General features: G+C 43.4%; 1 protein-coding gene across 8 annotated transcripts in view; it reads left to right on the forward strand.

Moving 5' to 3' along the window:
• The window catches only part of GNE (glucosamine (UDP-N-acetyl)-2-epimerase/N-acetylmannosamine kinase), a 45,645-nt gene extending 30,840 nt beyond the window's left edge, over positions 1-14,805 (forward strand). For 7 of the 8 annotated variants that reach the window (XM_027615248.1, XM_027615251.1, XM_027615253.1 and 4 more), the window contains 7 exons: positions 2,187-2,274; positions 3,036-3,246; positions 6,405-6,534; positions 6,879-7,100; positions 8,986-9,168; positions 11,778-11,894; positions 12,649-14,805. In XM_027615248.1, coding sequence (XP_027471049.1) covers positions 2,187-2,274; positions 3,036-3,246; positions 6,405-6,534; positions 6,879-7,100; positions 8,986-9,168; positions 11,778-11,894; positions 12,649-12,884 — 1,187 coding nt within the window. In that variant the 3' untranslated portion in view covers positions 12,885-14,805. The remainder of the gene's footprint in view (positions 1-2,186; positions 2,275-3,035; positions 3,247-6,404; positions 6,535-6,878; positions 7,101-8,985; positions 9,169-11,777; positions 11,895-12,648) is intronic. The other variant, XR_003523649.1, reaches the window with a different exon arrangement.
• Positions 14,806-16,981: the final 2,176 nt, after the last annotated feature.

Raw genomic sequence — 16,981 nt, forward strand, 5'->3', positions numbered from 1 at the left:
GCTGCTGCTTGGATGTGAGCAGTGAAAGGAAGAAACTTTTAGATTTTTGGTTGGAGCAATGGGGGTACTCTTCCCTGACATGGGGGAAGCTGCAGGAGGAAAACATTTGGGAGGGGTGGAATTAAGAGTTCTCTAATGGCCGTGTTAAATTTGAGGTGCCTGTTAGATTTCAAAGTGGACATGGCAAGCAAGCAGCTAGATAGTTCTAGGAGAGTCAGAGTTGGAGATAGAAATTTGAGAGCGATTGGTGGTATGTGGATGGTGTTTAGTTAAGATATCAGTTCATTTGCTGTAACAGAGAGACCCAAAATAATAGTGCCTAAGTAAGTTAGATTTTCTTTGTTTCTCATTGGTATAGCTCCATGGTCATCAGAGAATTAGCCTCTGTCTGTCTTCTTGATAGATGCTCCACCTCTTGCTGTCAAGTCCACATTTTAGCCATTGGGAAGGAAGAGAGGAAAGGTATCCCTCCTTTTAAAAGCACAGCCCCCTCAGAAGTTGCAAATATTTCTTCACATATCCTATCAGAATATAGTCACAGGGTCACATCTAGCTGTAGGGGAAGCTGAAGAATGTAGTCTTTAGCTGGATTATCGGATACCCAGCTAAAAATTCTGATCCTAGTACAGAGAAGGGCTATGGAGGATAATGGTGCACTCTGCCAGAGATGTCATTTAAAATGAAGGGACTACATGAGATTGCCCAGGGGTGACATGTAAATAGGGAAGAGAATGGAGCCTAGGACCAACCGTTGGAGCCCTCCAGCATTTAGAGTTCTGGTGAGGAGGAAGGGGCCGGCAAGGAAGACTGAAAAGAAACTGCCAGTGGGGTCAGAGGAAACCCAGGAGGGTGATAGCATTAAAGCCCAGGAAGAAAAGTGTTTTGAATAGACAGTGCTGAACGCTGCCGAGAGTTTAAGGACGATTCGAAAAGACAATTGAACGCTGGATTTGGAACGGGTCTTCTGTTGTCAAAGGCAGTCTTGTATATTCCGTCAGCACACTTAGATAAACACCTGCCCATCCATCCTTTCCTTCTTACCTGTTTACTTTGGAGGCTGTGGCATCTCTCTGTCCTGCCCACCTCTCAGCCTTCTACCCACGTTCTAGATCCCCACCCTTCCTACCTTCTCTGGGACCTCAGGGGCATCCTTTCTCTGCCATGAATCTTCAGCCTCCTCATCATTGAAACATGCCTCGGCCTCTCACATTTTAGAAATAATGACCCCACACCTCTCTCTAGCTACCGCTCTTCTGCTCTTCTCTTCTTAGCCAGCTCTATTGAAAAATATGGCCATTTTCACTGTATTGACTCCATCGCGTTGGTCAGAAAATACATGGAGACAAAGTGACTGAACAGCTGACAGGCTTATTGACTGACTGACCAACCTCACTTGAGCAGCTGATGAACAGCCGGCTGAGTAGATAATGGAAAGCATGGACACACTAGACAACTGGGGAGGGGGGGAGGGTTCGCAGGTGCTAGATTTATGCATGTCATTTATTTCAGTAAATCAACAAGAACTTGATTTTTTTTTTTTAAGATTATTTATTTATTGGGCGCCTGGGTGGCTCAGTTGGTTGGGCGACTGCCTTCAGCTCAGGTCATGATCCCGGAGTCCTGGGATCGAGTCCCACATCGGGCTCCCTGCTCAGCGGGGAGTCTGCTTCTCCCTCTGACCCTCCCCCCTCTCATGCTTTCTCTCTCTCTCAAATAAATAAATAAATAAAATCTTTAAATTCTGTTAAAAAAAAAAGAGTATTTATTCATTTATTTGACAGTGAAAGAAGGGAACACAAGCAGGGGGAGTGGGAGAGGGAGGAGCAGGCTTCTCATGGAGCAGGGAGCCCGATGCTGGCTCCATTCCAGGAGCCTGGGATCATGATCTGAGCCAAAGGCAGACGCTTAACAACTGAGCCACCCAGGCACCCCAACAAGAACTTGATTGATTCTCTTTGGGAATAAAGGACCCTAGTGTTCTTAAGTACTTAATACATGGAAATCTTGCTGAGAGTGCTTTAAAAGGTATAAAGGAGAAAAGTTGATGCTGCTCTAATAGAAGACTCATTTGAAGTCCTCTGGGTTTCAGGGTTAATTTTGAGCACAACACAGCACATTGCTAATTTCTTTATTCTTTGGACATTTCCACTTCCAAATCAATGTAATGTGTCACTGGGTTCACCTAGGGGAGAATGTCCTTCATGTCCGGGATGCTGATACCCAAGACAAAATACTGCAAGCATTGCACCTTCAGTTTGGTAAACAATACCCTTGGTGAGTATATATACCCTTTTTAGTGATTTCAAAGGGGAGCTGCCTCGGGTACCATTTTTAAGCTGTGACCATTCTTCAGTCATTTTAACAGTTTTCATTCTACATCCCTAGGGGTCCCCTAGCTGCTAGTGAGACAGGACTTGCTAATATAACCCCTATTATTCTACCAGGGGTTCAAATGGAGGATAACTTCTTTTATTTGTCTCAGTTAATTAATATAGCACTTCTGTCAGGAAATACATCTTTAGCCTACTTTGACTTTTTGTAAATATTAGAAGAAAATAACTGATTTTCTTTAAAAATAGTCTAGTTCAGCATTGTAATTTAGACTGCTCTCCTTTCTATTTCAAATTAATGATATTTTCCTATATTTGAATGTTTGAAATGTTTGAGTTCTGAAAATAACTATTTTTCCCCATGAATGTAAAGATTAAAAAAGCAACAAGTACATACATTTGTTTTCCCAAACTATGTTATATTCTGAAATTGGCTTAACAAAGATAATTTGTCTTTGATGATAGAGGCATTTGCTAATGGTATCTGAGGCTGAAAATAGCTGTATTTCAATCAGCAGTAGAATTAGACCTTCCGTTAGTAATGTGCATGTACTTACTGTGTTGCTGGAGATATCAGATGTTGTTATTTTAAAATGAAGAAGCACAACTTTATTACCTGAAGTCTCGGTTTCTATTTTACCATGTCCTACATATCATTTAACATGTATGAGGGAAGCATTTAATTTGAGTTTTTTGATATTGCAGTTCAAAGATCTATGGGGATGGAAATGCTGTTCCGAGGATTTTGAAGTTTCTTAAATCTATTGATCTTCAGGAGCCATTACAAAAGAAATTCTGCTTTCCTCCTGTGAAGGAGAATATCTCTCAAGATATTGACCATATTCTTGAAACTCTAAGTGCCTTGGCTGTTGATCTCGGTGGGACGAACCTCCGAGTTGCAATAGTCAGCATGAAGGTAAAATAATTCCTAAGTCTTAACTTCATATCTCATATAAATAATAGATTTTTTTTTAAGTATGGTTGGAAGGTAGGACTAGAAACATACATTAGAGCTTGTAATCATTTGCCTACAGTATTGACTTTTGGATCCATTACAGTGTTTGCCTGTTTTACTAAGCATTAACATTTCAAAGAAGTAAAATTCTCTGGGAATCCAAGTTAGTAGACTTGAGTTGACAGTGGAAGACCCCTTACACACCAGAGAGGGCTCTTGCCATCCAGGAGACCTGGAATTCTATACTTGGTAAAGCGTGGAGCATGCTGATTACCGTCCCTACCCAGAGGAGGGTATCAGCAAATGGTGAAGGGAATTGCATCTTCTCTAGATAGAACATGATTTTAGTTGAGTACAGCATACCTTCAATCCCTTAACCGAAAGACCAACACAGTGTTGACAGAAACTGAGAGCCTTCGTAAAAACATAAATTGTTTCATGTTAAAATGATCTCTGATGACTTAAGAATAAACCTACCAGAAAAACCTTTTTTTTTTTTTAAGATTTTATTTATTTATTTATTTGACAGAGACACAGCAAGAGAGGGAACATAAGCAGGGGGAGTGGGAGAGGGAGAAGCAGGCTCTCTCCTGAGCAGGGAGCCCGATGCGGGGCTTGATCCCAAGACCCTGGGATCGTGACCTGAGCCAAAGGCAGACGCTTAACAATTGAGCCACCCAGGTGCCCCGTACCAGAAAAACCTTTGTTTGAAATGTAGTATATAAAATTTTAGGAGTCCATGAGAAATGGCAAGGATTTAAAAAATAAAGTTGTTTAGGTCAAATAAAACAAAGCAAAACAAAACATAATTTTCTCAAAAGAAGCCAATGGTCTCCTTTGTAAATACTCTTTAAAAAGCATTAAGACGGGTGCCAGGGTGGCTCAGTTGGTTAAGTGACTGCCTTCGGCTCAGGTCATGATTCTGGAGTCCCGGGATTGAGTCCCACATCGGGCTCCCTGCTCAGCAGAGAGTCTGCTTCTCCCTCTGACCCTCTTCCCTCTCATGCTCTCTATCTCTCATTCTCTCTCTCTCAAATAAATAAATAAAATCTTTAAAAAAAATAAAAAGCATTAAGAGATTTTCTTAACCTAAAGATGGTGTTTCTGTATCACTAGCCAGAACCCTTTGTAGTGGTTAAATTCTAGAAACATTCCTGTTAAAATCAAGAAGAAAAGAAAGATGTTTTCTGCAACATTGCACATAATTCTGGGAGTTAGGAAGGGAAGAAAAGCAAGGAACAAACAGCACAAGTGGAGATTGTGCACAGAGTAAAACAAAATATTGTAGACAATATGAATAAATAAGCTTGCAGAATTAATAAGACACCTGAGTAAAATGGTTAGATGTTAGGATAAATATATAAATATCAGTGACTTCCTACTTACATGAAATTTTAGGCAAAGATTTTTGAGTTTTCCTGTAAATGAATGTTTGTTAGCCTGACTGCACATTAGCATTACCTGGAAGCTTTTAAAAATATACAGATACCTGGCTCCCACCCCAAAACTAAATTGAATTTCTGGGCGGCATCAGTATTTATTCAAAGCCCAGGTGATTCTGCTGTACAGTGAACGTCTGAGAAGCACAACTTTAAGTTTGCTTTGTTTGTTTGTTTGTTTAGTTTAAGTAGGCTCCAAACCCAGCATGGAGCCCCAGTGTGGAGCTCAAACTCAACGACTGTGAGAGTAAGACCCGAGCCAAGATCAAGAGTTGGACCTTTAACCAACTGAGCCACGCAGGTGCCGCTAGGTTTATTTTTAATGACAGGCATTAGTGACAGCTCTAACCCTTGTAAATGGATAAAATCCGTTAGTAACAAAAGAATGGAAAAAGAACCTATTCAGAACAACAACCAGAAAAATTGTAAGAATCATCTAAACCAAAAAACTATGTAACCTATATAAAGAAAACTATAAAACTTTAGCATATAAGATAAAGGCTTGAAAAATGTCCTGGATGGGAGTGCTGAATATTGTTAAAATGTCAGCACTTTCCAAATGGAATTATAAGTTTAACATAATTCTAGTCCACATTTTAATGGAATTTTTTTTTTTAAGATTTTATTTATTTATTCATGAGAGACAGAGAGATAGAGGCAGAGGGAGAAGCAGGTTCCCAAGGAGCAGGGAGCCTGATGTGGGACTCGATCCCAGGACCCTGGGATCATGACCTGAGCCGAAGGCAGATGCTTTACTATCTGAGCCACCCAGGCGCCCTTTAATGGAATTTTTTTATTTTTTTATTTTATTTATTTATTTTTTTTAAAGATTTTATTTATTTATTAGAGAGAGAATGAGAGCACGAGAGGGAAGAGGGTCAGAGGGAGAAGCAGACTCCCTGCTGAGCAGGGAGCCCGATGTGGGACTCGATCCCGGGACTCCAGGATCATGACCTGAGCCGAAGGCAGTCGCTTAACCAACTGAGCCACCCAGGCGCCCCTAATGGAATTTTTTTAAAGTTTAACAACACTGTTCTGAAATTTACTCAAAATAATGCGCAAATGAGAAGAGCAAAGAAAATTTTTAAAAAATTTAGGAGAGACTCTCTTTGACTAGTATTAAAACATATCATAAAGCGCAGTAATTTATTTTTTTCAGGGGGCAGCAAAGCAAAGTTTATTGAGCGATAGCAATGTGATAGTACAAAGCTCCCGAAGAGGAAGGGGACCCGAGAGGGTTGCCCACAAAGCGTGGTAATTTAAATATCATGGAACCGTGCTATTATTGGCTTCCATTATGGGAGGTGATTAAAGGTTCACCTCCTTAGGATATTTATTTAGTTGCCTTAGTTTTTAAGCAAGGAAATTTTGTCAGCCTGAAAGAATAAACTATGACCTTCTCATGAAGATTGAGATTAGCCAGCATTCACTTGGTGCTGGAAGAGGGCCCGTGGTTTGCTGTGGAGGTGTCACTGCTTCAGGATGGCTTCCCAGGAGATGGCTTGGGCGTATCTTAGGGCTGGCCTGTACCAGAGTGGCTCCCTCCCGAGCACTCATCTAAATCTACAGGACTCTCTGTCCTATGGCAAAGTCTGATTTAGCATGAAAAAGGTCTGAAGATTCACAGGATGCTCCTTAGGTACCATCAATGAGATAGGGTTTGTTTTTTTTCTCTTTTAGGGTGAAATTGTTAAGAAGTATACTCAGTTCATTCCTAAAACCTATGAAGAGAGGATTAATTTAATCCTACAGATGTGTGTAGAAGCTGCAGCAGAAGCTGTAAAACTGAACTGCAGAATTTTGGGAGTAGGTGAGATTGTGAATTGCATATTCAAGAAATGTTCATTTTGATATACAGAGTTCACTGAGTTCTGATGCATGACTGACCATCAGGTCACTGCCCTGTGTATGTGGCTCCAGGTCCTGTCTGTGGACCCCAAGCATGGGGACTTTCTGGAACACCAGTAATCATTATCATTGGTGGGGAGCTACAGATTTAGCTCAGAATTGCTTGACATTTCCTTGCAGTCTTTGGTAATATTTGTCTTAGGAGATCTTGGGTGAATTAATTTGTGTTTGAAACCCAGGAAGTTGGCACACTTTTCTAAGATGGCTTATGAGCATTATTTTCCTTATGTGTGTGGTGGAGCTCAGGTATTTCTACGGGTGGCCGTGTAAATCCTCGGGAAGGAATTGTGCTGCACTCAACCAAACTGATTCAAGAATGGAACTCCGTGGACCTCAGGACCCCCCTCTCTGACACCTTGCATCTCCCCGTGTGGGTGGACAATGATGGCAATTGTGCTGCCCTGGCGGAAAGGAAATTTGGCCAAGGAAAGGGCCTGGAAAACTTTGTGACACTTATCACAGGCACAGGTGAGAGAAGTAAGGGAAGGTGGCTCCGGGAGCTAGAATGTGTGTCAGGGCATGCCCTCAGCATCAGCCAGGCAGCTTGTAAGTCTGCTTTAGTCTTCACTTCCTGCTTGAGTAGAGCCAGAAGGTGAGCCCCATGTGAGGGCATAGGGCCTTCCTAGGCTTTCCTGAGCATGTGCCCTGCCCTGGGCATGCATGTGGACCTCTGACTCCCAGGAACTTGTCAGAGCTATTCAAAGCCCTTACTCCCCAAAGCTACTCATTCCCAGCTTCTTCCAGTCTTTTTGATTAGTATAATATTTGCCTCAACTATCAGCTGTTGTCCTGGACAGCAGAGACTAATAAATATATTTTTCCTTTAAATGTCTTTGACAAACACCCCCTGGGTAGCCCCCTCAAGTTCTGAGGTAGGTGGCATAACAAGCTCTTTGAGGTGGGAGCTGCCAGGTAGGTCAAAACAAACCACCACAGTTTTTTGAAAATAGTCTTGCTCCCTCCAGTACTGCCATCTTTGCTGAGAATGTGGGCTGGTTCAAGGCCACCAAGCTGGGGAGGGGGTGGTGGGACCAGAAAATGCCAGAAAGCTCTCTCATTAAAATTCAGCTGTTTTTTTTTTTTTTTTTTTTTTTTTTTGATTAAGCATTCCCTGGGATGTTACAAACTTGTTAGTTTCCAGAGCTCCAAAAAAATTGGTTCTGACAGTTTTTGCCCGTTTATTCATTGCTTTAGTGAAGGGATGGACTTTTGGAGTTGCCTACTCTGCCATTTTTGCTGATGTCCTAGTTTGTTTTTGGAATGAGGAAACAGACTCCGCTAGTAGGTGGTTGAGCCACCGTTTGATCCCAGATAGGTCTAACCTCAAAACTTGTGTGCTCTTAAACTCTACATGATGCTACCTCCTCTGGAAGCTCAGGCCTTTCTTCTCTTAGTCTCAGACACAGTTTTAGCAAGCTTGGAGATCATTTCCTAGATTTCCTGTCAGAGCGGATAGTTTGCAAATTAGAGGGGTAGAGTTGAATAGTAGGTGCCACAGGAAGTAACTGATGGCAGGGTAAGTCTAAAAAGCAGAGCCTTCTCAGGCTTTCCTCCTTAATGACTCCTAAACACCACAAAACCAGAGTCATTGATACTCATAATCCCTGAGTCACAGATTTTTAGACACCGTGGCATTAAGAAGAGGCAACATCGTATTTTGTACACTCTGTTTAAGAAAGAGGGTGGTATATGATATATTTTGGAAAGATGGTCTTCCCTTGAATTTCCCCTACACCAGAGCCCAGGATGAGGACTTAGGTTATTTTATGTCGGAGGTGTTTCTGAGAAGCAAGAGTGAAGGTGTGAGAAGAGTAGAAACAGAGTAGGTGGAAAGCCATTATCCAAGTTGCCTTGAAGGCAATGGGGGCTGAAATCTACCAGAACCTCCCAAGAAGTCTGCAGACCATCCAGAATTGTCCACTGGAATCTGCTGGCTCTTGCCATGCTTGGTTGAGGATGTCCTGTGCTCTCAAGGATGACGAGGCTCTTACTTTAGTGTTGGAGATGGCCTCAGGAGACACGCCATGTGAGCTTGAGGTGGTATACTGTCATCACACAGTGAGTCCGAGCCTGTGTGGATCTGTTCCCCACAGCCGTGGTTGAAATCACAGCCAAGTAGATGCAACACAGGGTTGCAACATTAGGGTTAAGGTTAGGGATCTGCTTGAAATATTTCCCTCCAAAATGCTTCCAAGGTAAAGTGTCGGTACTTAGTAAGTTACAGCTACTTAGGAAAGAAGGCATCATAAAGAACCTCACATTCCAAAGCTTTGCTAAACAGACGAGGAGTTGCTATATCACAGCTTCCTGTTTCAGTTGAAGAGCCACCTCAGTGATTGTTCTCTCACTGTAGGAATTGGTGGGGGCATCATCCATCAGCACGAGCTGATCCACGGAAGCTCCTTCTGTGCTGCAGAACTTGGCCATCTTGTTGTGTCTCTGGATGGGCCTGATTGTTCCTGTGGAAGTCATGGATGTATTGAAGCATACGCCTCTGGAATGGCCTTGCAGAGGGAAGCAAAAAAGCTACATGATGGTTGGTTTCTTTCGCCTGAGGAATTAAATAGCTATATGGTAGACAAGTATTTCAAAGTAGATTTTCCAAAAAGAGCTGGACACTGAAGCCAGAACTTTTACCCTTCTCACTTCCTGGTGGAAAGGTGGGGCTTCCTTATACCAAAGCTCCAAAATCCCCTTAGTCCTGACCCATATTAACACTTCCCAGTGGTGGGGATGGACAAGGGTCTTGAGCCCCAGGGTAGCAGGGAAGATTTGATTGTTGTTTCCTCAGCCCCTAGCTGAAGAAGTAAATGGATTAACATATTACAGTTGTGAACTCTGAGTCTATTTGAATTAAAGCTATTTCTGGACATGTTATAAAAGGATGGTTTCTAGTCTAATGCAAGAGGGAGTCATTTACTGTCATTATAATACAGTGTCAAGTGCCTTGAGACTGATGGCCAGGGGATGTAGATGCATATGACACCAGAGTTCCCTCCCTGCCCTCTTCATGCAGGGAGGGGAGTGTTAGGGTGCTGTCTGGGGGGTTGAGAGAGGGTAAATAGAATTAGCAGGGCAAGTTGGGATGAGCCCGGGATGCCTTCAAGCCTGGGAAACAGTCCTGTGGGTGCATAAAGGGCAGGGTAGGGTTGAGCATAGCAAGAGGTAGGCCAAGACCAGCACCTAATGGAGAAGCCATTGAGAACTTCTGGGGGAAAAACATGGTCAGGTCTGAATTTTAGACTCTTCACTAAACAGTAACTTTTTGTTTTCTGGGAGAAAAATAGGAGTCGAATGGAGTAGCTTTGAACGGTACAGTTCTAGGGTGACTTCGGTTTTCTCGTCGGAGCTGGCTGCGGTGGAAAGGGATGTGGGGGTGGGGGGTCTCGCCTGCGGGACGTGGGCTGGAGATGTGCAGGCGGCAGCTGGCTACGGGGGTCTGGCGCTCAGGAGAGAGTACTGGGCTAGAGGGTGGGGATTTGGGAATCATCAGTGCTGAGTTGCCAGTTAAACCTCTGAATGAGGTTTGGAGTGAGGCAAGAGTCAGGGGTGGAATCCTGCAAAACAGCATTTAACGGGCAGAAAGGAAAACCAGGAAAGGGTAAAGTCACAGAAGCCAGAGGGAGAGTGTCTCAAGGAGTCACACTGGGAATGTCAAGTGCTGCTTATGAGTAAGAGAAAATCAGAAGAGCTCATTGGCTTTGGCCATGAGGACATCATTTGAAACCCTGAAAACTTTGTTTTTCAACTTCTTTTTTATCATTAGCCTCCCTTAGGGGCCTGTTTGGACATTTTTTTCCTAATCATCGCTTCCACACATGATACTTCACAATCACAGATCTACTGTTTATCTATTTGTGTTTATGTACTATTTGTATAAAAAGAGTAAGCTTTTTTTTTTTTTTTTTTTTTTTTTGCCTCAAGAACAGTTTTTGTCTCCCTGGGGGCAAATGCGTGTCTTAAGAAAGAGCGCATTCAAATAGCGGGAGCAGAAGCCTCACTATTCTGAGTAGGAGGGAAGAAGTGCTTTGAGGACAGGGAGACTGAGCATCTGCCAGTGGAAAGACAGTGCGGATGGAAGCGAAGGTTGAGAATGCAGACGAGAAGAGGCAGCTGAGTGCCCACTGTAGGGCCCCTGAGGAGATGCAAGTCTGGGTAGAGGGCCTGAGAGGGAGAGGAGGGGTGAAGGTGTGCAAATACAGACGTGTTTTGAGGCGCGGACAGGAAAGTAAGGGAACCCCTGCCTCGTGGGGTCCTTTATCAGAGAGGTCAGCAGTCTGGAGGTCTCATGGTAGTGGGGGCGGGGTAGAAGGTTTGAGGTGGTGGAAGCTGAGAAGAGTCCTGGCGGGCAATGGGAGAGACTGGTGGCAGCTGCGAGGAGATTCCTGGGCCGGGGCTAGGTAGCAGCCTGCGTGGTTGGGGTTTGCTCTCATCAGGACCCAAGTATGATAGCAGATGAGGAGAGTGTGGACCCGGGTTGATGACGGGCAGAGTGAGGGGCAGAAAAGCCAAGGACTACAGGTAATAGAACTACTTACTATTTAGTGAGCATTGACTTGGCCAGCATTTGATGGAAGTTCTTTACGTCCATGATCTCATGTAGTTCCTCAAATAATCCTGCTAGGGTATGTGGTGGTACCCCCATTTTCTAGAGAAGAAAAGGGTATAGAAGGGATGTGCCCTGGATGTGGTTGTGCTGCTGCTCGTGGCTGAGCTGGTGACCAAACCCCGGTCCGTGTCAGTGCTACAGGCGCTGCTGTAGGATGGGGGGCCCTGCAAGTGATGTGCACCTGGGATGGATAAGGGAAGGAGAGAAATAGACGAGTCTCTGTTGCATGTGGAAGTGAGAAGTCAGAAACTAGAGGGCTGGCTGGGAGGCTCTGGTCAGAGGTGAGGATTTTCTGGTTAGGAAAGTTCTGGATGATGTGTAAGCAAGGCAGCAAGAGGGCAGCAGTGGCCTCTGGAGCAATGTATGTGGACATTTGTGAATGAGAAAAAGCTCTGCCAATGTGAAAAGAACACGCTGTCTTCCCACTTGGGGGCTTGCTGCCCACAGGCAGACTTCTCAGCCTGGCCCTCCTGCAGGGCTGCCACAGCTCACTAATGCCTGCTAATGCCCGCTGCTTCTCCCCTCTGCTCACACAGAGGACCTGCTCTTGGTGGAAGGGATGTCAGTACTGAAAGACGAGGCCGTGAGCGCGGTCCATCTCATCCAAGCTGCGAAACTTGGCAACGCGAAGGCCCAGAGCATCTTGAGAACAGGTGAGCTTGTGGCTCCGGGCAGCTCTGCCACAGGGGGGCCCTCAGACTGCCCAGGGCTCCTGCACATAACCAGCTTCCCTTGGGATCAGCGCCCTGGAATGTGTGGTCAGAGGTGTTTCTCCTGCTTTCCGAGACAGAAAGGGAATGGCATTCAAGGTATTTGGCAGCATTGCCTTTATTAAACAGGTTTTTTGTTTTGTTTTACAACTATGGATAAACTACTTGTTCATCTTACAGGAAATCTAGAGAAATATAGGAGAGTAAGAAAAAGTTTCACTTCAAGTTTTACCATTCAGAGATGAACTATTAACATCTCCTTCCAGTCTGTCCTTTTTTTTTTTTTTACATAGCTGAGATCATATGGTATAGTATGTAGTATACCTAGTTTTTTTGTTTCAAAGCACATCACCCCCTCGTATCAGGAATGAATCATGAAAAGCTTTGCAGGCACTGCTTTGTTCTCTAGTGTGGGTGTACTAAGTATTCTAGGCTGCTGACTCCTTCCACCATCCTCTGGCATTTTGTTGTTTTTATTTTTTTAAAGACTTTACTTGAGAGAGAGAGAGTACAAGTAGGGGGCCGGGCAGAGAGAGAAGCAGACTCTCCGCTGAGCAAAGAGCCCAGCACTGGCTCAATCCCATTGGACCCTGAGATCATGACCAGAGCCAAAGGCAGATGCTTCACCGACTGAGCCACTCAGGCGCCCCCTCTGACGTTTTTGATTTGGTCTACTTTCATTTTTGTTTTCTTGTAGCTGGAACGGCTCTGGGTCTTGGGGTTGTGAACATCCTCCACACCATAAATCCCTCCCTTGTGATCCTCTCTGGAGTCCTAGCCAGTCACTACATCCACATTGTCAAAGACGTCATCCGCCAGCAAGCCTTGTCCTCGGTTCAGGATGTGGACGTGGTGGTTTCGGATTTGGTGGATCCTGCCCTGCTCGGTGCCGCGAGCATGGTTCTGGACTACACAACTCGCAGGATCTGCTAAGCCTCTGGAGAGTGGACCTGGACCGAGACTCAGAGCTTCTTTGTGGAATCAGGTTGTCTTTTAGACGAGCGTTTCTTAAAAAGCAGTTTTGGTATTTAAATTTGGCATTTGGCAGGTGACTTCGGCAGTTAATTTTTTGCTTTTAGCCTCCTCTTCCGAAGTCACCTTTCCCAGCCCTCACTTTTGTAGATGCTGCTCTTTCTGGGGTCATTTCCGCTCAAACCCTGTAAGTACCAGCCACAATCTTCTGTGCCAAAGGAGCTTTGATCGTAGACAAGGACGCCTCAGGGCTCTGCTTACCAGATGGACCACGTAGACCTGCAGGCCTTGCCTGAGGCGGGGCCTCGAGACTGGAGTGTGGATCACTCATCCTTCCTCCTCTGACCCTAAACTCAGATTGCAGAAAGGGATCTGGTCAGGAAACAGAAGGAAATCTCACTGTGAAAGGCTTAAGTAAATTTTTTTAAAAACAGCTTTACTGAGGTATTTTTAAAAATGTACAATTTGATAAGCTTTGACATATGTATACACCTGTGAAACCATCACCGCAATCAAGACATTGGACACCTCTGTCACCCCCAAATGTTGTTTGCTTAACGATGTTATTTATTACTCTTGCAGAATCTTGAGCAACTTTAGGGATTTGAATGACAGTGGCCCTGCTGACCTTGTCCTTATCTTCTTAAGGACAGCTGAGAAGCCACTAGGACTTACAGCCTCTGAAAGGAGATTAACCATCCCCGAAGGATCCTTGCTGCTGACAGACACCTCTCCCTTCAGTAACTTTTCATGCTGATGTTGAGTAGGACTCTGGAGTATCTGTTAAGGCAGTGTTTGTGGAGCCCGGATCTGTGACTCTGGATTCGGGCTCAATAAGATTCTGTGCTTTCATTGGTGTCAAGATACAAAGGCCAAGGTTCTTGCTATCAATTTTAACCTAGAAGAAATGCTAATACCCACCATTTATTAAGTGCCTACTGTATGCCAGGCTCCGAACTAGGTGCTTCATATAAATTACCTTAAATTCGCACAACCTGGGAGGTAGGTGTCCTCATTTCCATTTTATACGACCCCAAACTAAGTCGTGGTGTGCTGAAGTGATGGACCTAAAGCCATGTGGCTAGTGAGTCTCAGAAACAGGGTTTGATCCCAGGTCCCTCTGTGCTTTTCTGCTACGCCATACAACCTCTCAGATAAAAAACTTGCAAAATGTGAATATATCCTAATTTACTTCATGCTACCAACAACTTTAATAAGACTGACTCACTTTGTCTTTGATGCTGTCCCTCAATGATAAATTTAATCAAATATTCCTCTCTGCTGTGGACATTTTGCCAATACAGTATTTGGTCTAGTGACAGGTTTTTATGGGTACTTTTAGATGATCTAAACAAGCATATGCATGTTTTTCAGATTTTTATTTTAGGAAAACCTGAAGGTTTGCATTGTTTCAGTGTTAACATACAAAATAAAGTGAAAGAATCAATATTGCATTTGAACCACTTCCTTCCTGGGGTGTTCATGTGAAAAGATGGGTTGGCTGATTCCTAGAATTTCACCAGCCCTGAAATAACCTCCAGGTCCTGGTTATTGTTGAAAAATTCCACAGTGATTCCTAGGAAGGAAGCTGGTCTGCTTGGCCATCAGCGTCCGGGGGGAGGCAGCAGACTATGAAGGGCATCAGTTCCTTGGCGACATCTGTCACTGCTCTGTACACCAGAGAGTTGCATTGCTACCAAGTTTCATACCAAATATTTGGAAGGATGGTACTAAATCTAAAACCAAATCTTAGTTTTTATTAAATTCATGGAAAGGCTAATATATTCCAATGTAATTATTACATATAGTTAAATCACATATTAATTTATTTTAATGTAAATATTTTTATGTTACTGTTCTGAGCCAAATTCTAAAGAAAAAATAAATCTTTGTGGAAATCCTAACATTTTTGCATTTTGTTTTCTTAATTAGTTAAAATCCCTTTTAGGAAGAGATTTCTATTGTTGCACTGCTTACTTTTCGAAGGTGATGTAACTTCTTAAGGCATCTAATATGAATTTCTTAAAAACGACAAAATTTTTTTTGATAATAGGAAGCATGCTATATAACATTTATATATATTGAAAAATCACCACAGTAAAAGAACCATCACCTTACATATAGAACTTCTCTTTCTTGTAATGAGAATGTGTAAGATCTACTCTTATAGCAGCTTTCAAATATACAGCTAAGGCATATATATATATATATAGTATAGACATACTTCATTTTATTGTGCTTCACAGATAATGTGTTTTTACAAACTGAAGGTTTATGGCAACCCTGTGTCACACAAGTCTCTTGGCACCATTTTTCCAACAGCATTTGCTCACTTTGCGTCTCTGTGTCATATTGTAATTCTTGTAGTATTTCAAACTTCGTTATGTTTGTTGCAGTGATCTGTGTTCAGTGATCTTTGATGTTATTGTAATGTTTTGGGGCACCATGAACTGCACCCATATGATGGTGAGCTTAATCGGGAAATAGTCTGTGTTCTGACCAGTCCATTGACCATCCATGCCTCCATCTCTCTCCCTCTCTCCATACCTCCCTATTCCCTGAGACACAATATTGAAATTAGGCCAATTAATAACCCTAACAATGGCCTCTATGTATTCAAGTGAAAGGAAGAGTTACATGTCTCTCACTTTAAATCAAAAGCTAGAGATGAGTGAGAAAGGCCTGTCAAAAGCCGAGACAGGCCAAAGCTAGGTTTCTCATGCCAAATAGCCAAGCTGTGAACGCAAAGGAGAAGTTCCTGAAGGAAACTAAAAGTGCTACTCAAGTGAACACACAAAAGATTAAGAAAGCACAACAGCCTTACTGCTGATATGGATAGTTTCAGTGGTCCCGGATAGAAGATCAAACCAGCTACAACATTGCCTTAAGCCAAAGCCTCATCCAGAGCAAGGCCCTAACTCTCTTCGATTCTGTGAGGGCTGAGAGAGGTGAGGAAGCTACAGAAGAAAGTTGGAAGCTAGCAGGGGTTGCTTCATGACGTTTAAGGAACGAAGCCGTCTCCATAACAAAACTGCAAGGTGAAGCAGCAGGTGCTGATGTAGAAGCTGCAGCAAGTTCTCCAGAAGATCCAGCTAAGATCATTCATGAAGGTGGCTCCACTAAACAACGGATTTTCAATGAAGATGAAACAGCCTCTATTGGGAGAAGATGCCTTCTAGGACCTTCAGAGCTAGAGAGGAGAAGTCAATGCCTGGCTTCAAACTTTGAAGGACAGGTTGACTCTCTTGCTCGGGGCTAATGCAGCTGGTGACTAAGTTGAAACAGTGTTCATACACTATTCTGAAAATCCTAGGCCCTTAAGAATTCTAAATCTACTCTGCCTGGGCTCTGTAAATGGAACAAAGCCTGGATGACAGCACATCTGTTTACAACATGGTTTGCTGAATATTTAAGCCTACTGTTGAGACCTCCTGCTCAGAAAAAAAGATTCCTTTTGAAATATTACCCCTCATTGACAAGGCACCTGATCACCCAAGAGCGCTGATGGAGATGTACAATGACACGAATGTTGTTTTCAAGCCTGCTAACAAAACATCCACCCTGCGGCTCATGGATCGAGGAGTCAATTTCAACTTTCAAGTATTATTAAGAAATACATTTCGTCAGGCTACAACAGCCACAGATGGTGATTCCTTTGACGGATCTGGGCAAAGTTAACTGAAAACCTTCTGGAAATCACCATTCCCGATGCCATTAAGAACATTCATGGGGCACCCGGGTGTTTCACAGTTGGTTGAGTGTCCAACTCTTCAGCTCAGGTTTTAACCTCAGGGTCGTGATTCAACTCAGGTTTTAACCTCAGGGTCGTGAGTTCAAGCCCCACGTTGCACTCCATGCTGGGCATGGAGCCTACTTAAAAAAAAAAAAAAAAAGATTCGTGGAAGAGGTCAAAATAGCAACAGGAACAGCAGTTTGAAAGTTGATTTAACCCTCACAGATGACTTTGAGGGGTTCAAGACTTAAGGAAGTAAGTGCAGATGTGGTAGAAATAGCAAAAGAACTAGAATTAGGGGCGCCTGGGTGGCTCAGTTGGTTAA

The sequence above is a fragment of the Zalophus californianus genome, chromosome 13 (genome assembly GCF_009762305.2).
Source record: "Zalophus californianus isolate mZalCal1 chromosome 13, mZalCal1.pri.v2, whole genome shotgun sequence".
In the NCBI taxonomy this organism is placed as follows: domain Eukaryota; kingdom Metazoa; phylum Chordata; class Mammalia; order Carnivora; family Otariidae; genus Zalophus; species Zalophus californianus.